Source organism: Triticum aestivum, chromosome 2A (assembly GCF_018294505.1).
Source record: "Triticum aestivum cultivar Chinese Spring chromosome 2A, IWGSC CS RefSeq v2.1, whole genome shotgun sequence".
Classification (NCBI taxonomy): Eukaryota; Viridiplantae; Streptophyta; class Magnoliopsida; order Poales; family Poaceae; genus Triticum; species Triticum aestivum.
Window position 1 is genome coordinate 125,756,246 of NC_057797.1, and position 25,152 is coordinate 125,781,397.

General features: G+C 44.5%; 2 protein-coding genes and 1 long non-coding RNA gene across 3 annotated transcripts; 1 reads left to right on the forward strand and 2 right to left on the reverse strand.

Annotated features, from left to right (window-relative positions):
- Positions 1 to 445: 445 nt before the first annotated feature.
- Positions 446 to 5,677, reverse strand: LOC123187939 (uncharacterized). The gene is made up of 5 exons (XM_044599947.1): positions 5,497 to 5,677; positions 3,977 to 4,834; positions 3,699 to 3,899; positions 3,196 to 3,391; positions 446 to 843 (listed from the first exon to the last, which is right to left on the reverse strand). The coding sequence occupies exons 2-5, from the start codon at positions 4,778 to 4,780 to the stop codon at positions 659 to 661; spliced, it is 1,386 nt and encodes a 461-aa protein (XP_044455882.1). The 5' UTR covers positions 4,781 to 4,834; positions 5,497 to 5,677; the 3' UTR covers positions 446 to 658.
- Positions 5,678 to 7,153: 1,476 nt separating this feature from the next.
- Positions 7,154 to 13,166, reverse strand: LOC123187938 (sucrose synthase 2). The gene is made up of 16 exons (XM_044599946.1): positions 12,773 to 13,166; positions 11,614 to 11,737; positions 11,095 to 11,224; positions 10,869 to 11,020; positions 10,585 to 10,777; positions 10,055 to 10,173; positions 9,756 to 9,972; positions 9,551 to 9,646; positions 9,288 to 9,461; positions 9,090 to 9,206; positions 8,837 to 9,003; positions 8,527 to 8,751; positions 8,131 to 8,449; positions 7,790 to 8,034; positions 7,544 to 7,682; positions 7,154 to 7,450 (listed from the first exon to the last, which is right to left on the reverse strand). The coding sequence occupies exons 2-16, from the start codon at positions 11,721 to 11,723 to the stop codon at positions 7,403 to 7,405; spliced, it is 2,451 nt and encodes an 816-aa protein (XP_044455881.1). The 5' UTR covers positions 11,724 to 11,737; positions 12,773 to 13,166; the 3' UTR covers positions 7,154 to 7,402.
- Positions 9,967 to 10,475, forward strand: LOC123187940 (uncharacterized). The gene is made up of 2 exons (XR_006494242.1): positions 9,967 to 10,221; positions 10,388 to 10,475. It is a non-coding gene; the product is annotated as an uncharacterized lncRNA (long non-coding RNA).
- Positions 13,167 to 25,152: the final 11,986 nt, after the last annotated feature.

Sequence of the window (25,152 nt, forward strand, 5' to 3'; positions counted from 1 at the left end):
GTCAAACGTTTGGGGAGGATAATGGGGACTCTCGTTGTAGATGCTCTCGACACAACATGCATCGCTAATAATACAGTCAGAAATCTCACAATATTTAATTGCACATTTTTTAGACGATAGCAACTTTGCAAATTCATTGAAGTGTTATTCATCACGATAACAGGATTGTAATTAACTTCTGACTTATTGTGCCCGTTCAGAGGCCCTCCGCTCCACAACTCTGTCACGAGCGGAGTGGGCTGCAGTTCAAATTTCCAAAGCGATGGAATAGGTGCTCCGCCAGATTCGTGGAGCCGGTGGATTACCAAACAGGCCCATCATATCGACGTTCCTACTCTTAAATTGTGTGTACTGAGTCTTACGAACACGAACCTGTCAACATTTTAACACCTAAAACAAGCCAAATCAAGCAATTTTACGCCCTTCAAGTGCTAAAAGAGTGAAATATTTTAACAGCATCACACTGCAATAATCAAGCCACGACGGCGGATAACATAGTGATCTCCTGACAATATTTACATGCGTGGACACATACTTGCAGTGAACCCACCCAATAAAAGCTGTACATTTTTTTCTGGGATATTTTCTCCCAAGGACTGTTCCTAGCATATTTTAGATATATGTACACCGCTGAATGCTGAGACTACAATGGCTAGAACTAGCAAACCATTTTTGAGAACAGATCATCGAGAGCCGAGTACAAGGGTTGCGCAGCTCTGGGCTTCTCCACCCTCCCAAACAGGATATCGGTCGTGGTCACGTAGGCGTCCCCATAGAAGCGCAGATTGGTGTCTGGTCTTGTTGTCACGACATTTCCTTCAAGGGAGACCCCAACAAAGGCACCTGTTTCAAGTTTTGAGATGAAGCTATGAATCAGAAGGATACTGAGATACCTGTAATGAAGCCTACAAGATTCTTAACAGGGAAAGCCAAACATTGGAGACTGAATTTAATTGAAAAGGCATCCTTTGGCTAATGAGAAGACAGAATGTGTGCCTATGACCTTTTTTTCCTCCTTAAAAATGAGATTGTAAAGTAACTTTCAAACATTATTTTACATGACACAATAAACACTCTTAAACTTGACAAATAACTTCAGAGGACAAGCTCAGTCCAAAGTTTAAAAACTTAAATTTGTTTTTTTTAGAGTTAAATACACTGGAGGTGCCTCAACTTGTCCTGGGCGGTCAGTTTGGTGCCTAAAGTTGCAAAATACATGAAACTAGTGCTTGAACTTGTCTAATCGTGCAAATATGGTGTCTCCTTAAATATCCAAACGTACGTCCAATCTGCATGACGTCCCAGCATGGCGGTGGCCCACCTATAAGTGGCTGAGAGTGGGAAAGTGTTGGGTACTCCGTGCATGAGGAATTATTTTACAAAACCCCCCTTATATTTATTTTAATCACATAGGAAAGACGTGAAATACAGTGTATGCTAGCGAGAAATAAGATGAAAAAATCATCATGAAGGGGTTTAAAACCTCCTGGTCAACTACGGCTGATCTGTCCACTTGCCCAAAATATGTATTGTGTTCACCTCTTAGCTAGAAAGCTATGTGGACGCACGTATCACTCTTTAATTTTCCTAATTCGTTATCTATCAGTTTCATTTTTATTTTTATCCAATTTCTTGTTTAGTTTCATGAGATGTAACTTTCCCATATAAAAAATACAATATGCAATTATTTTTTATTTTAAATATTTTTTCTTTTTTGTTATTGCATACTTTGAAGAGGTAGGCATTAACTTTTCAAAAATTTATGGGGATTGAAATAGTTCTGCCTATATTAGAAATTATTGTGTAAATTTATGTATGTTCATTCTGGACCACAAGCACACACTATTATTGTTTATCTTCATTGTATTTCTAAAATACCTAATTATTAACAATTTTACAACGTTGTATTCTGTAAACTATTTAACATGCATTAAAAGGTATTTTGGTGAGCTTTTTAATACAATTATTCAAAAATGTTACAGAATAATTTTAATACACGTTCAACTCTTTTTAAATACACATTGCCAATTTTGTAATGCGAGACAAACATTTTTTAAATGCACATTCTAATTTTTTAATACATGCTAAACATTTTTCAAATGCACTAACACTTTCTTTGAGTTTATGGCAGTCGTATTTTTTCTTACATTTTTTCTTGAACGAAAAAAACAGTGTGAAAAATAAAAATAAAGAACTTGAAAAACTGAAATAAAGTTTGTGCGGGTCCATAGAAGTGCCATATATAAATAAGAATCGCTTGAAGAGGTACATAGCAACCAAAGAGGATTTTTAGAGCATGGTGGCCACTGAGCACATTTTTTAAAGGCTAAAATCTGTCACTTAAAAGTTTCAAAAAGAGTTGATTGTTTTCACACAAAAATGTATGCATGTGCTCTAAGTGACTTTCAAATTTCATTTGAAATTATGTTATATTATATCCTGCAAAAAACAAGAGAACATCACGGCCAAACAAAAAGCCAATTTTTGCATGTATTTGTCTTTTTTATCTCTCGCATACAAGCACATATATTAATGAAAATTCACAAGGATATATTACACTTCTATGTGTGCATGTACAAAAAATCAAAAACATTCAGAAATTTTTTAGCTATAAAAAATCCGTTTCTTTGAACTTCAAAAAAATAGGACACAACCCGTGCTCCAAAGTTACTTTATGCATAGCGATGCAATATATGGAGTTCGACCTCAATATTTACTGAGCTATGTATGGCATGGTGGACAACCTTTGCGTACAATGCAATGTGTGACAACGAGGGTTCGATCCTGTATCACATTTTTTTTTCCCTTTTCTAATTTCTAATTCATGAGATTTGCCTGCATGACTAATTATATGAGGGGGTCTTGTAAAAAAAATCCTCACGCTCGGGCCACCTAGCGCCTTCCAACTCTCAGCCACTGCCACGCTGGCACGCCACGCAGGCTGGACGTACGTCCGGATACAGATGGAGGCGCCGTATTTGCATGTCAGGACAAGTTCGAGCACCAGTTTCATGTATTTTGCAACTTTAGGCACTAAACTAACCGTGCAAGACAAGTTGAGGCACCTCCAGTGTATTTAACTCTTTTTTTACTTGATAACAGTGTTAAAATTGTGCTGATTTCCACCCATTTCAGTCATGTCTAATGCACATCTGAAACAACAGCAATAATTCTCAGACGCGACTTTCTTATTACCTTTGCTGCAGCTATAAGTGTAGCATATCCCAGAACCTTTTTCACTTGCTCGAACATCTGCTTCAAGGGCTCTGCCAATTGGTCCTGCTGCCGCACTCAATCCTGCCCCAAGAGAAAGATGCATGCGGCTGCTGAATGCCTTGACAGCTTTAAGATCATGAAGCACAATTATAAAATCTGTCAATTCTCCTCCAATCTGGAAAACACAAAGAAATGTCATTATCATGGTGAGATGATCTTAAGTAATGACATAGTGTAGTTCAGTGTCCAAATAACAAGAGTGCTTCAACATAAACTTGTCTCTGATATCATGCCAATCTCATAAGCAAACAGGACATGATGCTTAATGCATTTCATGGAAATTATTCTGTGAAGATCACAAGAATGAAATGAGTAACATGCATGTTCCTTTTGTCTGGTGAACATCACAAGAATTATATCACCAGCAGATAAGCTTAGGCGTTGCCCGTGGATTCAGAGAGAAGATTTTACTGGAGAAATACCTGCACTCCCCATCCCAATCCAACAGATAAAATCGCTGATGGCGCAGACCATGATCCATCTGATCGGCGAGCAACTACAAGACCAGTGCCCATTTTGTACGTAAGAACTGCACCTGCTTTGGCCACTGTGAGCACAGCAAGCCCCTTTGCTCCCTTGAGGATAGATGATGGTATTGACTTCTCAGGATTTAATCTAGAAACCTACACATACCAAAACAGAAACACTTCTCAGCTCTGGAATACAAGTATATATCGGTTGGGTACAAAATTAAACATACCTGGCAATATTTCCTCAGTGTGTTTGTTGCCTTGTATATTTCATACTCCATTGATAATCCAACAGGCAAATTCAACCAGCTCCTCGTACTTGTCCAATCCATGACGTCATGTTTGGCAGGCTGCATGGCATTACTGTTGTAGTTGATCAATAAGGCCTGGAGTGGATCAAGTCTATCGTAGCAAGCATCACACACTCTCTGAGGATCACGCAGTCTGAACTTCATGGGCATCAAGCATCTTCCCTTGGAACATTCTTTGCAGAATATACCTCCACAGAAGCGGCAATGGTGCCTTCCACGAGTCAGAGCTGTGAAAGGACAGCTGCACTGCAGGCATACACTGGTAGAGCTATCCGGTAACCATTCCGGGGGATCTGCCTGAAGCACCTCCCTGTATGCACTGAACTGTAAAGCATTTGCCTCAAGTAGCGGCGGTGCACTCGGAACGCAAACAGATGAATGCAAATCACCATCCTTGCCAGCACCTAGAAATGATACATCCATGCTGAAACTTTGCTGCCGTGATGCATCATCCCCAATCTTGCTTGGACGCGAAACAATTGCAGCAAGACCACCTAGAACGGTCTTCAGGTTGATAGTTGAGCTAGCTTGAGCTGTCGGAAAGGGATCTTCTCTTGAACCATATTCAGATGGAAAGTCTGGTTCCAGAGATGGCTCATAGAGATAGTCATACACTGGGTATGTGTTTTCTGGAGCTAGATCGGACATAGGAGCCGCCTGGCTGTGGTAGCTATCAATTTTGGAGAGGGATGAGTACGATGTCACTTCATTTGGGGTCTCCATGGGATCATGTAGATACAGCACTCATGTAGGTAATAAGCAATGACACAGAAAGACCTGATAAAACAGAGATGGAAACAAAGATCAATAAGGTGCAGATCCTTCAAAGTGTCGCTACTCTCTAGTTCATAATACAACATTATTATAACAAGCCCATTCTTTCACCCAATTCATTCTGTTTATTGTCTACTTCTAGCAAATATATCAAACTTTATAGTGTATACACGTATGTGAGATATTGCTAACAACTTTGAGTAGCCTTCTAATTGTGCAATGTATTCAGCATCACGCATTGCAACAGAGCCACTAACAATCCGTGTAACTCTGTGCATCATGACTCCAAAACAAGAGGTGAAACCGCAGCTGCACTGCAGCAAAACACACCCAAAGTAACTCCCAAAACGCGACCGCTTAACCACGCATGCCTAGCGTCCACGGGTAAGCAACTAAGCAAGCAATTGGGGGCAATTTCTGAAACCCTAGACGAAATAGATGGGTCGATCAACGGAAAAATCAACCCTGCCTAGCCAGTAGAACAGCAACCGCGAACAAACACCACAGATCAATCAAAAAAATACTGCATGATCGCATCAAACGACTCGGCAAGCGTAAGGCAGCTAAGCTAAATCAATCGTCTCCACCCGTCCGCCCTAACGAATCGCCCCGCCGTAGAACGCGCGAGCCACGGAGGAGAATTGAGGGGAGCAGGCGGTACCGACCTATGGCCGCGCCGGATCGGAGGGCGGGGGCCGGGGGCGGGGGTTCGAGGCGGTCGTCGCGGGAGGACGTCGGGCGTGGGGATTGGGGTGGGTTTCTTCCGTTCGCCGGCGTGTGAAGGGGAAGAAGTTGAAGGAAGTGCCGATGCGGGCACGCCGCACGCGGCTGCCTCATCTGTACGTTATCGGGCTCGGGCTTGGGCTGGGTCCTGGTCAATCCGGTCCGACCTGGGTGGGCAGAGCCGTGACGGATTCGGTTTGCTTTTCGGACCCGCGGGGCCCACTTCAGGCCCAGGAAGGCAGGTGATGCGGGATGATGGGCCGGCCGGTTTTGCGCCCTCTCCTATCGTGCTGCCGTGTGACACCGGCCGCTCCGGCCTCCGGCGGCCGCGGCAGAAAGCGAAGCTCGACCGCTCGAGACTGGAGCGGCGCGACGGCGTGGCTCGCCCGGGTTCTTGTCGGCAGCCGCGGCTGCGAGCTGGCGGTGTGGAGGAGGAGGGCGGCCGGCGCCCGCGTCCGGGTCTTCCGTCTGCGCGCCTATCGCGTGTGAGTCCTCTGCTTAGCTTGTTGCTTCGGTTCCGTGGAAATATCGCTGAAATCTTCCGGGTTAGACCGAATGCCCAAATTATTTTATTGTCGGTCGTAGATTTTGATCTCGGGTGCCTCGAAATCGATCGCCCAGAACTACCGACCAGCGAGCTCTGAAGGTTGTCACGCGCCGCTCTTGCCAAAACCAAGAAATTATTATGTCTTGGACTAAAAAAAGAATCGGAATGGGAAGTATTCGATCTTATATTTCTTTGAATGGGAGTACTATTTATTTCTTGATTCTCCGGCTAGCATCATTACTTCCTTCTTCAATAGAAACTCTCTGTTTTGGCTCGGTTTAAACCCAAAAAAGGCTTCTGCCACACGAAACCTGCTACGGTTAGGAAATGAACAAAAGGTATCAAGAGGTCCCTCACCGTCATTTGCAATGCAATTGCCCCCTATTTGTCAAGTACCCCTCTTCCTATATAGTTTAGGGAGTTAATGTAGCCCTATCCAGTATTTTAGTGGTAAGATTTATAGGAACGAAAAAATATGATTTTTTTCCTTTCATTTCATTAGGGTGCGAGGGGTTCTTATTCCACAAGAACGAAATTACCTTTTTCAATATACTACAGGTTTTTATTTAGAAAAGACAATATTTCATACTGAAGGATTTGGATCCATAACCACGAGTTCCAGTGCACTAAGGTCTTGTAGCCCTTGGCAACGAGGCCCTATCCAATAGTATTCCTCATAGAAAATCCATTCTAAAAAAACAACTAAACAAACTTGGGGTTTGTGAGCCAAGGTAAGATTGAGGCGGAGGAGGATGGAGAGGTGCTAGCTTGGCAAGATAGGAAGTTCAATGTGTATGTAGACCTCATGTAGATTTGGTTTCACTGTTACCACCCTTTTCGAGATCTTATAGGATTAGCAAGATGTTCTAGTGTTAACTATAGAGAAATTTAATTAATGAAATATATCTAAAAAGAAAGGAAGCCATGTCTTTGTGAAAGTCTGAAGAAAAGGATTTTGAATCTTCCTTTTCCCTTTTCCCTCAGAAAAATGACTCAATCAAAATCCGGTCCTAATAAATGTTAATTGCACAGAATTTTGGGAAACTTGGGAGTAAAACAAAGACTATCTTATTCATTCATTCAAATACTGTATCCATGAGAAAGTACCAACAACACAGCATCCATCCAGTTCCCCTACCGCGACAACACGGGGACTCAACAGGAAAAAGTTCATCACTGAATCAAGAACGGTAACAAAGGACAAGCAAAGGCATAACACCCTCCGATCTGTGCTCCATCACTGAATCAAGAACGGTAAAGCGGAGCGCTCGCCCGCCATTTATTTCTCTGGTAAGGACAAATCATTTGCCCGAGGTCTCGCCCTCAACAGCCAATGGGACAGTTTCAGCCTGCACACAACAAAGGCACAGAGAAATTAAGTCTCAAGACATGAACCGAGCTGAAATTATCAAGGTGGTCGAACGCAATGTCATGGCACATACCATTTTGCGGTACTTGAGGGCGTAGAGCATTTCAAGGTAGCGACGAGTCTCGCGCCTGTCGAGGTTGGAGACGTACTTCCAGAAACCATAGACACCAGAAAGGGTCATCAACCTCTCAGAGTACAGCTTCCAGGTGTACCTGCGTCAAGATCCCAGGGCATCAATCTCAGCTCAGTGCTGTTAAAAGAGTCAGAGCATGTGCATCAGATGGTAACATAGATAGGTAACAGAGAATTGCATATATACTTCTCCTCGATGCGCTGGAGTCCTCCCTGCGAGATCTTGTTCCAGTGGCTCGGGTCTTCCTTGCACTTCCCAAAGAAGTCCACAAGCAGTGCGGAGGCCTTGTCATTCTGGTAAGGATCGATGTGGTAGCCGGACACACCATTCACAATGATCTCAGCTGGACCACCATATGCAGTGGCGAATGTTGGAAGGCCACATGTCATGGCCTCTATCACAGTAAGACCGAAAGCCTCATAGAAAGCAGGCTGAGCACAGGAAGCCAAACATGAAAAAAGAGCGTCAGAACTAGTAAATGTCGTGATTCAGTCATAGTGAGTTCCTAGGTTGACAGTGTCCTTCACCTGCACAAAGGCTCCCTTCATGTCGCAGATGTAGCGGTAGAGCTCACCATTGCGGACACGGTTCATCTGAGCAGAGATCCAGCGGATGTGTCCAATCAGGTTGTACTGTTCAATAAGATCAAACATCTTCTTGAACTCTGCCTGCTCCTCCTTGTCCTTGGACACCTTTCCATGGTCACCACAGACAACCACTAGGTTTACCAGCTCCTGTAGGCGAGGATTCCGCCCATACATTTCTACCAGGCCAGTCATATTCTTGACACGGTCCAACCTAGCCATCGAGAAGATGATCGGCTTCTTCTTGTCCTTCAGCACAAATCTGGAGAGGTAGTCAAGTTAGATAACCAGCACGGTAGGCAATCTATTTTATAAGTCAAGAGTTATATATGATTATACTTGTGCTCAGCATTCTCAATATCACTGAAGAGTAGCTCCTCAATCTCAGTATGGAGGGAGGTAAGCCTCTTCTGCTGTTCAGTGTATGGGAAGTAGATGGACATGTCAGCACCAGGGGAGACGATGTTGAACTTGGGGTCGAAGACATCAATACCATGGACAACACGATAGAGGCCAGGCATTGTGAATGCCATGTGCGACTCGTACTGCCCTACGGTGTCCTTGCTGAAAATTGAACGATAAACATTAGATCAGTTTATCCTAGTTGCAAATGACCACGGCGGTGTTTCTGTGAAAGAGAGAATCTTACTTTCCGGCAATCTCTTGGAAAGTACTGGTGATGATGAAGTCGGCATGGTTCATTGCAATCAGGTCGGCTGTAAACTGGCAGGAGAAGTGGTAGTGATCCTCGAATTTCTTCCAGTAAAGGTCGGAGTTGGGATACTTGGTTTTCTCAAGTGCATGAGCAATGGTACACTGCACATGAGGAAATAAGAATTATGATAGGATACTACGGAGATGAGAATACATCTTGTACTGAGCAGAAGGGGTAGAATGCGTACATGGGTAACTCCCAACTTGTGAGCTAACAAACATGCGACTAGGTTGCCATCACTGTAGTTTCCAATGATCAGGTCAGGAGTGGCCTGCAGCTCTCCGGCGATCTCGTGTGCCACATCCTGAAAGCAACAGGAAAAAAATTATGGATTGCCATTCTAATGAAACGCTACAAACAACCTGCTGGAAAGTGAAATGCATACATCAGTGTAAGCTTCCAGGTAAGGCCAGACTTCAAAACGCGAGATCCATTTGCGAACAATACCATCTTCTGTTTTGAATGGCACACGCAGGATGTGGGTGTGCTCGGTGCCAAGGACCTTCTCGAGGCGCTGGCCACAGGTGGTGCCATGTGCATCAGGGAGCAACCTGGTGACCTATGTAAGGCCAAAGAGACCTCATTAGGAATCAATTATAAGTTTATAACAGAGAGCTCATATTCGATCATGTTGGGTACTAAACTTACAATTAGAATCTTTGGTGTAATGTCGAGACCTTGCTGCTTGATTCTCAACAGCATCTCATTCTCCATAGCACGGACTTGGTCCAAAATGTAAACAACCTATGGGTTGCCATGACATAAGATAATTGGTGATAACAAAGATTTCATAGTGTTCATTTTATCAAGAGGAAATATGTCAAACTGTCAAAAATGATGTAGGGGATTCTACCTGTCCACCAGTATCAGGGTACCCCAAGACATTGGCCTGAGCAAAGTAACCATGAGGAGAGAGGATAACGACATTGAACACCATTGGGATTGTCCCGAGGAACTTCTCCAAGGAGGATGGATCAGGGGCCTCGAGAAGGTCCAAGAGAAGGTGGATAGTCTCGCTCGCACGCTGAGCACAGTCGCCCCAACCTTTCTCCAAACCAAGTTCCTGGAACCTGAATTATGCAACGATTTTAGTTCTTTGTTGAGAACAATAAGGATTTCAGTGATCATGTGTATGATGATTATATACAGTACCGGTGGTGGAACTCTGAGTAAGGGGTGTCAGCTGGAAGGCCTGACAGATGTGTCTCTGCCTTCCTGAGTGCACCTTGGAGGGTACCGAGACTGCGAATCCTGTCGTTCAACATCATGGTCTGAAGAAAGAAAGAAAATATTACATGCTCGTCATGATTAAGCAGCAGGTATGGTAGTTCCAGTTTAAACTTTCAGTTGGCTCATAGATAGCAATCAGGCTTTTGCACTTACTTAAAGAATTTGTTCTAAAACTTTTTTTACATACAAAATGCACATATCATCAGGGCAAATGCCTGACACATTAAGTAAGATCGTGTCTATATTTTCTTGCAGGCTGACTATGCTCATATGCTGCCTTTAGATATATCTAAGAGATCGCCATGCCATTAACAAATGATGTAAGCCTGTCAGTTTTCAACAACAAAGATGTAGTTTCTATAGAACCTTCAGCAAAGATATAGTCGAATCATCCAATCTACAAAGCCAAACGATCCAATCTACAAAGCAAGACACTGGAGAGTGTAACCTACCATCCCCTTGTAGTTGTGCGCGCGAAGGAAGTTGAGCAATGGGTACATGCTCTCCTTGTCATGGAACAGCTTCGATGACAAGTGCCTGTTCAGGAACTGCACACCGTTGCCAATGGACTTCGACAGCGATGGGCGCGGGAAGGAGGCGTTGAATGGCTCAAAGTCCAGCTCAAGCACAAAGTTGTTATCGATGCTGCAATTTGAACAGAAGAAGTGTTATATAATAAAAACTAAGGTATAATCTGACTTCTTGAATCTTAATAATTTCACAAAACCACAGATACCTTCCATTCGCCAGTTGTTCCTTGAACTGCAAATACTCAGCGACGCTCAACTCCTCAACACCAAGCTCGCTCACATTGACCCTCACATACTCCCAGACGCCGGGCCTTGGCCGGATGGCGAGAGCAACCCATGGAGGGATGACAATTGCCTCCTATATGAGAAACCAACAGATCAAGAGCTGAACATCACTGGAATGACAGTGCAGTGCGTTTTGGTGGTGCAAACCTGTGCGCCCCTTAGGAGATCCTCAAAGGCGGTGTCCTTGAGCTTCTCGCGCTCGGCCTCAGGGATCGCGGCATTGTACTCAGCAGTGATCTGATGGGGCTGCAGCATCCCCTTTCCTTGGTTAACAAGCCTGAACAAGTTATCGTGTAACAGCAGGTGGGTCAGATCTATCAACAAACGTTACTTGAACAAAGTGTGGTAACAATTGTAGCAGTAAGAAAATGTTCAGGTACTTTGTTATAGTATGAATACAACTAGTATTAAGAAAGAAGTTAAAAGACAAATGGAAGGAGCGGTATTATATAGAAATGCAGGAACAATTGTTGAAACTTCATCATCAGTTCTTTTAATGGCCCTTGGTACAAATTTTGTAAAGAAAAAAATCATTGATCCAGCTCATACTATAGCATGACATAGAAATACGCAAGGCAACCATAATTCATCGCTTAACCGTGTCTCACATGCAGAGATTTGTACAAATTGGCAGCCAGTCTAGCCTGCAAAAGATCAGGGACAGACCTTGAGAAGACGGCGACGAGCTCATTGGTGTGCGCAGAGAGGGAATCACCGATGCGCTCCCTCACGCTGTGGATGCGGCTCAGGGCGCGCCCTCCAGCAGTCTCCCCCATTGCTGTCCTCAAACCTGAACAGCGGAAACAGTCATGTAAATCTGAACAGCAGAAACAGTGGAGCCTCCTCCCACACAACAGGGCGCTCTGTCCTGGCAACGATGCATGAGCTCTACTGATATATAGAGCCGGAGGAAGAAGAAAGGTTGGCGTGGCGTGCAAGAGTGCCTAGAAGCCTGTGCTTTGGGAACCAGATCATGGGATTAGCGTGAGATGTATTGTAGCCGTTTCTTGCGTGGCTTGGCAAGCTAATTAAAACTGACCAAAGTATATGAGTAAGCACAGGAGCACGGAACTATTGCCGGGCAGGCTCTCCAGTTTTCCAATGGAGGACATGCAGATAATAGAAACGGATCAAGTAATTTAGTACTCCTAGTATTATACAATGACATGCACATGATCCACAAGGCAAGAAGCTTAATTAATTACTGGCCTTGGAAAAACTTTGGAGTACAGAGTTAATAGCTTTGGTCTGCAGGAAAAGTTAATAGCTTTAACAAGTTGCGTAAAATAGGAAGCAAAAAAAAAAACTGCTAGATTTACTTTTGCATTCCAGAAACTCCGAATATGCTCAAACTGAGGATAAGCCTGGCCTCCCCGAAGGATCCCACACAGGCGGACATGCATGGTATGCAACTCTGCACTGGATCTCTACAGTACTGACATACGCCCATGCGCCTACACTGATTTAGTGTACAAACCGGCGTAATAATCACATGGATCTCCAAGCAGTTCACCCACTCTGCCACCCTAGTTCCAGCTTGCGAAAGAAGAGAGAAGATCTTCTCCTTTGGGCTGGCTAGCTACAGCAACCAAGAGCATGACACCAGGGCTTGGACCCAAAGTGCATGCAGAGACCGAGAAGACCAGATTAATCCACAATCTTTTTATCAGTATATATGCTCTCGAACCTAAGCTGAAGAAACTAGAAAGAGAATTTCGCAGCACCCCTCTTGAATCACTGAAACTAGGCTAGCCCCAGTTATCTCCGTAGTGTCCCAACCATAGCCACTCTTAAAGTACAGGGAAACTGGACATGGTTTCTTTACCTTGCTCCAGAGGAGGAGGGCGAGGAACAAGGAAACGTCACCGGGGAAACGCGAGGCGAACTGGCCCGGGTTTGGTGCGCGGTGAGAGCGAGTGAGATGGCTGGGCGACGGTGCCCGCGCCCCTATTTATACACGGGCACGCGCGCCGGAGGAGCTGGCTGCCAGGAGGAGGAGGAGGCGTGGGTCAGGTGCAGCCGGTGCCACTGCCAGCTCCCATCGCCGGGCGGCCGGGGAAAAGGACGCTCCCCTTTCCGTCGCTTTGCTCGGCGCCCGCACTGGTTCTTGGCAGCGTCGCATCGACGGCCGTGGAGGCTCCGGTTTGGCTTGGAGATTAGCGCCCGGCCGGTTCCCGAGGCGGTGAAGACAGGTGCTCCGGCTCGGAGGAATGCACCGCGCCAAGTGTTTCGCTTTGTGGCAGGCGCGCCGTGACAAGTGTTCCGTGCTGGCGAGCCATCGGCTGCATGCACTGGCGCTGTCTGCGACAAATTCTGTTGCGTGCGACCGCATTTGTTTTCTTCTTCTTTTGCTGGGAACCGCATTTGTTTTACCTCTCCGCGAAAAGAAGAAGCCGCGTTTGTTCATGCACCTGCACCTTTTTTTTTGCTAGTAAAAGAGCTTTATTGCTAACTAATCAGGCATACAATCATGATACAACATATCCGTTAGGAATACTGGAATGCAATTAAGCCATAAGCATCTCCTCCTAACATTTGTCGCCTGCTTCGCACATAAGTGAGCCGCCTCATTAGCGTCTCTTCGTACGAAAATTAGCTTAAAACTCTTAAATTGTGCACTCAGTTCTTTGATCTCATGAAGAACTCCAACGATCTCAGCACGATCAAAATCTTTTGTCTCCCACAGTTTATGATTGCTTGAGCGTCGCTCTCGACGACAACTCTACGGAAGCCTCTCTCCAGGGCCATTCGGACCCCATCCTGAATCGCCTCAGCTTCCATTGCCATCGAGCTTGCTGCAAACTCGTACCAAAGGGCTTGTGCACGTAAGACATTGCCAAAACTATCACGGATCACCAGCCCGGAAGACCCTTGATTGGTATTCTCATCAAAGGAGGCATCAACACTCACCTTGATCACTCCATTTTCAGGTGGTGACCATTTAGCTTTCACCTTCGACGCCTTAACTATGGTTTCTTTTCCTGCCATAATCAAATCCATCACTGTATCAGTAACCCATTTGACAGATTGCGCTATGGTACGTCCAGCCTCCCCATGTCTTCTTGCATTTCACTCAGTCCATATTGCCCACGCACCACAACAAATAACGCAAGCATCTGCTTGAGAAACTTTGGTTCCATCAACAAGATCAAGTGTCCACGGCTGCGGGTGAAGTTTGAGAATTTTAATGCCAGTTAGACTTTTAATCTCGTCCCAAAAACTCCGAGCCCAAATGCAATAAAAAATTGCATGCATCGAAGTTTCCGGCTGCCCACAACTTTCACAGAAGTCAATTTCCTCCATATGTCTTCGCTTCAGCACCGCGCGGCACGGAATGAAATCATGACAAATACGCCACCAGAAATTCCTAACCTTTGGAGGAACTTGAAGTCGCCACATTTTCTTCCATGCATTTGCTTGACTGCTACTGGAACCCGGCTGGACTCTTTGATGGCATTTAGCTACTAGCTCTCTATATGCTGATCTTACTGTGAAATTCCCATGCTTTTCAAAGTGCCACGCCCATGAGTCCTCGATGAAGCAACCGAGGGGGATCCTGCAGATTGCACTCACATCAGGTTCAACAAAATGCAATTTTATCATATTGATATCCCATTCCCCAGTGTCTTCATCTATCAGATCTTGTACTGTGTTCACGGTTGCACTTGGGAGCTTCACAATAGGTTTGAAACCATAATTAGATTGGATACATGGATCATCGCAAGGCCGAATAGAAGAGCCATCTCCAACCCTCTTCACCAAGTTTTAGTACCTCTTTGTCATGGAGTATTTGTTGGGTTTCGTAGTAATTTCAAAATTATCCTACGCACACACAGGATCATGTGATGCATAGCAACGAGGGGAGAGTATTGTCTACGTACCCAACGCAGACCGACTGCGGAAGCGATGACACGACGTAGAGGAAGTAGTCATACGTCTTCTCGATCCAACCGATCAAGTACCGAAACTACGGCACCTCCGAGTTCGAGCACACGTTCAGCTCGATGACGATCCCCGGACTCCGATCCAGCAAAGTGTCGGGGAAGAGTTTCGTCAGCACGACGGCGTGGTGACGATCTTGATGAACTACAGCAGCAGGGCTTCGCCTAAACTCCGCTACAGTATTATCGAGGAATATGGTGGCAGGGGGCACCGCACACGGCTAAGGAATAGATCACGTGGATCAACTTGTGTCAACTTGTGTGTTTTGGGGTGCCTCTACCTCAGTATATAAAGGAGCCAAGGGGGGAGGGGGCGCCGGCCAAGAGAGAGAGGCGCAGGAGGAGTCCTACTCCTACCGGGAGTAGGACTCCCCCCCCCAATCCTATTCCAACTAGGATTCCCAAGGGGGAAAGAGGGAGAGGGGTGGCCGGCCACCTCTCCTAGTCCTAATAGGACTAGGGGAAGGGGGAGGCGCGCAGCCCCCTTGGGCTGCCCCTTTCTCCTTTCCACTAAGGCCCATGATGGCCCATATGGCTCCCGGGGGGTTCCGGTAACCTCCCGGTAACCCGGTAAAATCCCGATTTCACCCGGAACACTTCCGATGTCCAAACATAGGCTTCCAATATATCAATCTTTATGTCTCGACCATTTCGAGACTCCTCGTCATGTCCGTGATCACATCCGGGACTCCGAACAACCTTCGGTACATCAAAATGCATAAACTCATAATATAACTGTCATCGTAACCTTAAGCGTGCGGACCCTACGGGTTCGAGAACAATGTAGACATGACCGAGACACGTCTCCGGTCAATAACCAATAGCGGGACCTGGATGCCCATATTGGCTCCTACATATTCTACGAAGATCTTTATCGGTCAGACCGCATAACAACATACGTTGTTCCCTTTGTCATCGGTATGTTACTTGCCCGAGATTCGATCGTCGGTATCCAATACCTAGTTCAATCTCGTTACCGGCAAGTCTCTTTACTCGTTCCGTAATACATCATCTCACAACTAACATATTAGTTGTAATGCTTGCAAGGCTTATGTGATGTGTATTACCGAGAGGGCCCAGAGATACCTCTCCGACAATCGGAGTGACAAATCCTAATCTCGAAATACGCCAACCCAACATCGACCATTGGAGACACCTGTAGTACTCCTTTATAATCACCCAGTTACGTTGTGACGTTTGGTAGTACCCAAAGTGTTCCTCCGGTAAACGGGAGTTGCATAATCTCATAGTCATAGGAACATGTATAAGTCATGAAGAAAGCAATAGCAACATACTAAACGATCGGGTGCTAAGCTAATGGAATGGGTCATGTCAATCAGATCATTCTACTAATGATGTGACCTCGTTAATCAAATAACAACTCATTGTTCATGGTTAGGAAACATAACCATCTTTGATTAACGAGCTAGTCAAGTAGAGGCATACTAGTGACACTTTGTTTGTCTATGTATTCACACATGTATTATGTTTCCGGTAAATACAATTCTAGCATGAATAATAAACATTTATCATGATTATAAGGAAATAAATAATAACTTTATTATTGCCTCTAGGGCATATTTCCTTCAGTCTCCCACTTGCACTAGAGTCAATAATCTAGATTACACTGTAATGATTCTAACACCCATGGAGCCTTGGTGCTGATCATGTTTTGCTCGTGGAAGAGGCTTAGTCAATGGGTCTGCAACATTCAGATCCGTATGTATCTTGCAAATCTCTATGTCTCCCACCTGGACTAGATCCCGGATGGAGTTGAAGCGTCTCTTGATGTGTTTGGTCCTTTTGTGAAATCTGGATTCCTTTGCCAAGGCAATTGCACCAGTATTGTCACAAAAGATTTTCATTGGACCCGATGCACTAGGTATGACACCTAGATCGGATATGAACTCCTTCATCCAGACTCCTTCATTTGCTGCTTCCGAAGCAGCTATGTATTCCGCTTCACATGTAGATCCCGCTACAACGCTTTGTTTAGAACTGCACCAACTGACAGCTCCACCGTTTAATGTAAACACGTATCCGGTTTGCGATTTAGAATCGTCCGGATCAGTGTCAAAGCTTGCATCAACGTAACCTTTTACGATGAGCTCTTTGTCACCTCCATATATGAGAAACATATCCTTAGTCCTTTTCAGGTATTTCAGGATGTTCTTGACCGCTGTCCAGTGATCCACTCCTGGATTACTTTGGTACCTCCCTGCTAAACTTATAGCAAGGCATACATTAGGTCTGGTACACAGCATTGCATACATGATAGATCCTATGGCTGATGCATAGGGAACATCTTTCATATTCTCTCTATCTTCTGCAGTGGTCGGGCATTGAGTCTTACTCAACTTCACACCTTGTAATACAGGCAAGAATCCTTTCTTTGCTTGATCCATTTTGAATTTCTTCAAAATTTTGTCAAGGTATGTGCTTTGTGAAAGTCCAATTAAGCGTCTTGATCTATCTCTATAGATCTTAATGCCTAATATGTAAGCAGCTTCACCGAGGTCTTTAATTGAAAAACTTTTATTCAAGTATCCCTTTATGCTATCCAGAAATTCTATATCATTTCCAATTAGTAATATGTCATCCACATATAATATCAGAAATGCTACAGAGCTCCCACTCACTTTCTTGTAAATACAGGCTTCTCCGAAAGTCTGTATAAAACCAAATGCTTTGATCACACTATCAAAACGTTTATTCCAACTCCGAGAGGCTTGCACCAGTCCATAAATGGATCGCTGGAGCTTGCACACTTTGTTAGCTCCCTTTGGATCGACAAAACCTTCTGGTTGCATCATATACAACTCTTCTTCCAGAAATCCATTCAGGAATGCAGTTTTGACATCCATCTGCCAAATTTCATAATCATAAAATGCGGCAATTGCTAACATGATTCGGACGGACTTAAGCATCGCTACGGGTGAGAAGGTCTCATCGTAGTCAATCCCTTGAACTTGCCGAAAACCTTTTGCGACAAGTCGAGCTTTGTAGACAGTAACATTACCATCAGCGTCAGTCTTCTTCTTAAAGATCCATTTATTCTCAATTGCTTGCCGATCATCGGGCAAGTCAACCAAAGTCCATACTTTGTTCTCATACATGGATCCCATCTCAGATTTCATGGCTTCAAGCCACTTTGCGGAATCTGGGCTCACCATCGCTTCTTCATAGTTCGTAGGTTCATCATGATCTAGTAGCATGACCTTCCAGAACAGGATTACCGTACCACTCTGGTGCGGATCTTACTCTGGTTGATCTACGAGGTTCAGTAGTATCTTGATCTGAAGTTTTCATGATCATTATCATTGGCTTCCTCACTAACTGGTATAGGTGTCACTGAAACAGTTTTCTGTGATGAACTACTTTCCAGTAAGGGAGCAGGTACAGTTACCTCGTCAAGTTCTACTTTCCTCCCACTCACTTCTTTCGAGAGAAACTCCTTCTCTAGAAATGATCCATTCTTAGCAACGAATGTCTTGCCTTCGGATCTGTGATAGAAGGTGTACCCAACAGTTTCCTTTGGGTATCCTATGAAGACACATTTCTCCGATTTGGGTTCGAGCTTATCAGGTTGAAGCTTTTTCACATAAGCATCGCAGCCCCAAACTTTAAGAAACGACAACTTTGGTTTCTTGCCAAACCACAGTTCATAAGGCGTCGTCTCAACGGATTTTGATGGTGCCCTATTTAACGTGAATGCGGCCGTCTCTAAAGCATATCCCCAAAATGATAGCGGTAAATCAGTAAGAGACATCATAGATCGCACCATATCTAGTAAAGTACGATTACGATGTTCGGACACACCATTACGCTGTGGTGTTCCGGGTGGCGTGAGTTGCGAAACTATTCCACAGTTTTTCAAATGTACACCAAACTCGTAACTCAAATATTCTCCTCCACGATCAGATCGTAGAAACTTTATTTTCTTGTTACGATGATTTTCAACTTCACTCTGAAATTCTTTGAACTTTTCAAATGTTTCAGACTTATGTTTCATTAAGTAGATATACCCATATCTGCTTAAATCATCTGTGAAGGTGAGAAAATAACGATATCCGCCACGAGCCTCAATATTCATCGGGCCACATACATCGGTATGTATGATTTCCAACAAATCTGTTGCTCTCTCCATAGTACCGGAGAACGGTGTTTTAGTCATCTTGCCCATGAGGCACGGTTCGCAAGTACCAAGTGATTCATAATCAAGTGGTTCCAAAAGTCCATCAGCATGGAGTTTCTTCATGCGCTTTATACCGATATGACCTAAACGACAGTGCCACAAATAAGTTGCACTTTCATTATCAACTCTGCATCTTTTGGCTTCAACATTATGAATATGTGTATTACTACTATTGAGATTCTATAAGAATAGACCACTCTTCAAGGGTGCATGACCATAAAAGATATTACTCATATAAATAGAACAACCATTATTCTCTGATTTAAATGAATAACCGTCTCGCATTAAACAAGATCCAGATATAATGTTCATGCTCAACGCTGGCACCAAATAACAATTACTTAGGTCTAATATTAATCCCGAAGGTAGATGTAGAGGTAGCGTGCCGACCGCGATCACATCGACTTTGGAACCGTTTCCCACGCGCATCGTCACCTCGTCCTTTGCCAGTGCCCGCTTATTCCGTAGTCCCTGTTTCGAGTTGCAAATATTAGCAACAGAACCAGTATCAAATACCCAGGTGCTACTGCGAGCTCTAGTAAGGTACACATCAATAACATGTATATCACATATACCTTTGTTCACCTTGCCATCCTTCTTATCCGCCAAATACTTGGGGCAGTTCCGCTTCCAGTGACCAGTCTGCTTGCAGTAGAAGCACTCAGTTTCAGGCTTAGGTCCAGACTTGGGTTTCTTCTCTTGAGCAGCAACTTGCTTGCCGTTCTTCTTGAAGTTCCCCTTTTTTCTTGAAACTAGTGGTCTTGTTAACCATCAACACTTGATGCTCCTTCTTGATTTCTACCTCCGCAGCTTTCAGCATTGCGAAGAGCTCGGGAATAGTCTTGTTCATCCCTTGCATATTATAGTTCATCACGAAGCTCTTGTAGCTTGGTGGCAGTGATTGGAGAATTCTGTCAATAACGCAATCATTCGGAAGATTAACTCCCAATTGAATCAAGTGATTATTATACCCAGACATTTTGAGTATATGCTCACTGACAGAACTGTTCTCCTCCATCTTGCAGCTATAGAACTTATTGGAGACTTCATATCTCTCAATTCGGGCATTTGCTTGAAATATTAACTTCAACTCCTGGAACATCTCATATGCTCCATGACGTTCAAAACGTCGTTGAAGTCCCGATTCTAAGCCGTAAAGCATGGCACACTGAACTATCGAGTAGTCATCAGCTTTGCTCTGCCAGACGTTCATAACATCTGGTGTTGCTCCAGCAGCAGGCCTGGCACCCAGCGGTGCTTCCAGGACGTAATTTTTCTGTGCAGCAATGAGGATAATCCTCAAGTTACGGACCCAGTCCGTGTAATTGCTACCATCATCTTTCAACTTTGCTTTCTCAAGGAACGCATTAAAATTCAATGGAACAACAGCACGAGCCATCTATCTACAATCAACATAAACAAGCAAGATACTATCAGGTACTAAGTTCATGATAAATTTAAGTTCAATTAATCATATTATTTAAGAACTCCCACTTAGATAGACATCCCTCTAATCCTCTAAGTGATTACGTGATCCAAATCAACTAAACCATGACCGATCATCACGTGAGATGGAGTAGTTTTCAATGGTGAACATCATTTATGTTGATCATATCTACTATATGATTCACGCTCGAGCTTTCGGTCTCCGTGTTCCGAGGCCATATCTGCATATGCTAGGCTCGTCAAGTTTAACCTGAGTATTCTGCGTGTGCAAAAACTGGCTTGCACCCGTTGTAGATGGACGTAGAGCTTATCACACCCGATCATCACGTGGTGTCTGGGCACGACGAACTTTGGCAACGGTGCATACTCAGGGAGAACACTTCTTGATAATTTAGTGAGAGATCATCTTATAATGCTACCGTCAATCAAAGCAAGATAAGATGCATAAAAAGATAAACATCACATGCAATCAATATAAGTGATATGATATGGTCATCATCATCTTGTGCTTGTGATCTCCATCTCCGAAGCACCGTCATGATCACCATCGTCACCGGCGCGACACCTTGATCTCCATCGTAGCATCGTTGTCGTCTCGCCAATCTTATGCTTTCACGACTATCACTACCATTTAGTAATAAAGTAAAGCATTACATCGCGATTGCATTGCATACAATAAAGCGACAATCATATGGCTCCTGCCAGTTGCCGATAACTTGGTTACAAAACATGATCATCTTATACAATAAAATTCAGCATCATGCCTTGACCATATCACATCACAACATGCCCTGCAAAAACAAGTTAGACGTCCTCTACTTTGTTGTTGCATGTTTTACGTGGCTGCTACGGGCTTAAGTAAGAACCAATCTCACCTACGCATCAAAACCACAACGATAGTTTGTCAAATAGACTCCGTTTTAACCTTCGCAAGGACCGGGCGTAGCCATACTTGGTTCAACTAAAGTTGGAGAGACAGTCGCCCGCAAGCCATCTCTGTGCAAAGCACGTCGAGGGAACCGGTCTCGCGTAAGCGTACGCGTAAGGTTGGTCTGGGTCGTCTCGTCCAACAATACCGCCGAACCAAAGTATGACATGCTGGTAGGCAGTATGACTTGTATCGTCCATAACTCACTTGTGTTCTACTCGTGCATATAACATCAACATCAATAACCTAGGCTCGGATGCCACTGTTGGGTTTCGTAGTAATTTCAAAATTATCCTACGCACACACAGGATCATGTGATGCATAGCAACGAGGGAAGAGTATTGTCTACGTACCCAACGCAGACCGACTGCGGAAGCGATGACACGACGTAGAGGAAGTAGTCATACGTCTTCTCGATCCAACCGATCAAGTACCGAAACTACGGCACCTCCGAGTTCGAGCACACGTTCAGCTCGATGATGATCCCCGGACTCCGATCCAGCAAAGTGTCGGGGAAGAGTTTCGTCAGCACGACGGCGTGGTGACGATCTTGATGAACTACAGCAGCAGGGCTTCGCCTAAACTCCGCTACAGTATTATCGAGGAATATGGTGGCAGGGGGCACCGCACACGGCTAAGGAATAGATCACGTCGATCAACTTGTGTCAACTTGTGTGTTTAGAGGTGCCTCTACCTCAGTATATAAAGGAGCCAAGGGGGGAGGGGGCGCCGGCCAAGAGAGAGAGGCGCAGGAGGAGTCCTACTCCTACCGGGAGTAGGACTCCCCCCCCCAATCCTATTCCAACTAGGATTCCCAAGGGGGAAAGAGGGAGAGGGGTGGTCGGCCACCTCTCCTAGTCCTAATAGGACTAGGGGAAGGGGGAAGGCGCGCAGCCCCCTTGGGCTGCCCCTTTCTCCTTTCCACTAAGGCCCATGATGGCCCATATGGCTCCCGGGGGGTTCCGGTAACCTCCCGGTAACCCGGTAAAATCCCGATTTCACCCGGAACGCTTCCGATGTCCAAACATAGTCTTCCAATATATCAATCTTTATGTCTCGACCATTTCGAGACTCCTCGTCATGTCCGTGATCACATCCGGGACTCCGAACAACCTTCGGTTCATCAAAATGCATAAACTCATAATATAACTGTCATCGTAACCTTAAGCGTGCGGACCCTACGGGTTCGAGAACAATGTAGACATGACCGAGACACGTCTCCGGTCAATAACCAATAGCGGGACCTGGATGCCCATATTGGCTCCTACATATTCTACGAAGATCTTTATCGGTCAGACCGCATAACAACATACGTTGTTCCCTTTGTCATCGGTATGTTACTTGCCCGAGATTCGATCGTCGGTATCCAATACCTAGTTCAATCTCGTTACCGGCAAGTCTCTTTACTCGTTCCGTAATACATCATCTCACAACTAACATATTAGTTGTAATGCTTGCAAGGCTTTATGTGATGTGTATTACCGAGAGGGCCCAGAGATACCTCTCCGACAATCGGAGTGACAAATCCTAATCTCGAAATACGCCAACCCAACATCGACCATTGGAGACACCTGTAGTACTCCTTTATAATCACCCAGTTACGTTGTGACGTTTGGTAGTACCCAAAGTGTTCCTCCGGTAAACGGGAGTTGCATAATCTCATAGTCATAGGAACATGTATAAGTCATGAAGAAAGCAATAGCAACATACTAAACGATCGGGTGCTAAGCTAATGGAATGGGTCATGTCAATCAGATCATTCTACTAATGATGTGACCTCGTTAATCAAATAACAACTCATTGTTCATGGTTAGGAAACATAACCATCTTTGATTAACGAGCTAGTCAAGTAGAGGCATACTAGTGACACTTTGTTTGTCTATGTATTCACACATGTATTATGTTTCTGGTAAATACACTTCTAGCATGAATAATAAACATTTATCATGATTATAAGGAAATAAATAATAACTTTATTATTGCCTGTAGGGCATATTTCCTTCAGTATTGCCCTCCAAATGTGTGATGACCCTCTCTTGTTCTTGGCTAACATAAAGTCATGATCATGAAAATACTTGCCCTTAAGAACTCTAGCACACAACGATTTTGGTGTGGTAATTAACCTCCAGCCCTGCTTTGCAAGCATAGCTTGATTAAACATTTCAAAATCCCTAAAGCCCATGCCTCCATCTCCTTTTGGTATAGCTATATCTCTCCATTTTTTCCAATGAAGCTTCCTTCGGCTTTCATCTCCACCCCAGAAGAATCGAGCCACTATAACAGTCAACTTTTTACATAGTTTTTTGGACAACCTGAAACAACTCATGGAATATGTGGGAATTGCCTGACAAACCGCTTTGATCAAAACTTCCCTTGCTGCGGTGCTCAGAAGTTTGGGAACATACCCATTTACTAATTTACGGATACTGGTGGCAATGTGTTCGAATTGAACATCGGATGAGCGACCAATGGCCGTTGGCAGCCCCAAAATACTTCTCAACAAGAGCTTCCGTCTCAATCTCAGTTTGCTCACGGACCACCGCTTTCATCTCATCGGAACAATTGGCACTGAAGAATATGGCAGACTTCGCTCGGTTCACCATTTGGCCTGAAGCTTCTCGATAGACGTCCAGAGTGTTATGCAATCTGGTAGCTGCCTCAGAAGAGGCCTGTGTAAACACCAGACAATCATCTGCAAACAACAAGTGGGACACCCATGGAGCATGTATTCCAACTCTAACACCTCGGGGTAGCTGGTCTGGGCCACGGAATTTCAATAAACTGCTCAACCCTTCCGCACATATGAGAAATAGATACGGTGAGATGGGATCGCCCTGCCTGATGCCTTTGGTAGGTCTGAAAGATTCTGAGAATTGGCCATTAACTCGAATTGAAAAAGACACAGTCTGAACGCATACCATTACCCGGTCGATCCACTCAGCAGCAAACCCAAGTTTCTCCATCATCGCGCGCAAGTATGTCCATTCCACCCTATCGTACGCCTTAGCCATATCAAGCTTCACTGCCATATCTCCAGACTTGCCCTTCTTTTTCTTAAGATAATGAATGCACTCATATGCTGTTAGGACGTTGTCCGAAATCAGCCGGCCCGGGACAAATGCTGACTGCTCTTCCGCAATGATATCATCCAGTACTGGTCTCAGTCGTAGAGCAAGGACTTTCGAAGCTAGCTTATAGAGCATATTACACAAGGAGATCGGTTTGTACTGTGCTAAATCTTGTGGATTTTTGATTTTAGGAATAAGAACCAACACGGTACTGTTCACAATCTCCGGCATTTCTCCTCCCTCAAGGAAAGTGTGAATTGCATCACAAACAACATCTTTAAGTAAGTGCCAATGACAAATATAGAAGCCCGCCGTAAACCCATCAGGATCAGGGGCTTTATTGGGATGCATCATAAAGATCGCATTCTCTATCTCTTCATTGGAAATTGGTGCACACAACCTAACATTCATTGCTTCAGTAACTTTGTTTGGAACCCAGTCTGTCACTAGCTTCGGCCTCGTCTCATGTTGGGCTGTGAAGAGATCAGAATAAAAATTCATAGCGAGGGTCTCCAGCTCCGGCTGTGTCATCGCCACTGAGCCATCTGGCTTCTTCAATTTTTTGATCTTATTTATGCGGGATCTTTCTTTCATCTTAGCATGGAAAAATTCAGTGTTTCTATCACC

Coding starts and splice junctions, on each gene's coding strand:
- LOC123187939 (XM_044599947.1), bottom strand. CDS start 4,780: ATGGAGACCCCAAATGAAGTGACATCGTACTCATCCCTCTCCAAAATT. Junction 3,900..3,976: donor CACTGAGGAAATATTGCCAG/GTATGTTTAATT, acceptor TGGTATGTGTAG/GTTTCTAGATTAAATCCTGA. Junction 844..3,195: donor CACTTATAGCTGCAGCAAAG/GTAATAAGAAAG, acceptor AACTTGAAACAG/GTGCCTTTGTTGGGGTCTCC.
- LOC123187938 (XM_044599946.1), bottom strand. CDS start 11,723: ATGGGGGAGACTGCTGGAGGGCGCGCCCTGAGCCGCATCCACAGCGTG. Junction 10,778..10,868: donor GAACAACTGGCGAATGGAAG/GTATCTGTGGTT, acceptor TTCAAATTGCAG/CATCGATAACAACTTTGTGC. Junction 7,683..7,789: donor CTCCAGCGCATCGAGGAGAA/GTATATATGCAA, acceptor ATCTTGACGCAG/GTACACCTGGAAGCTGTACT.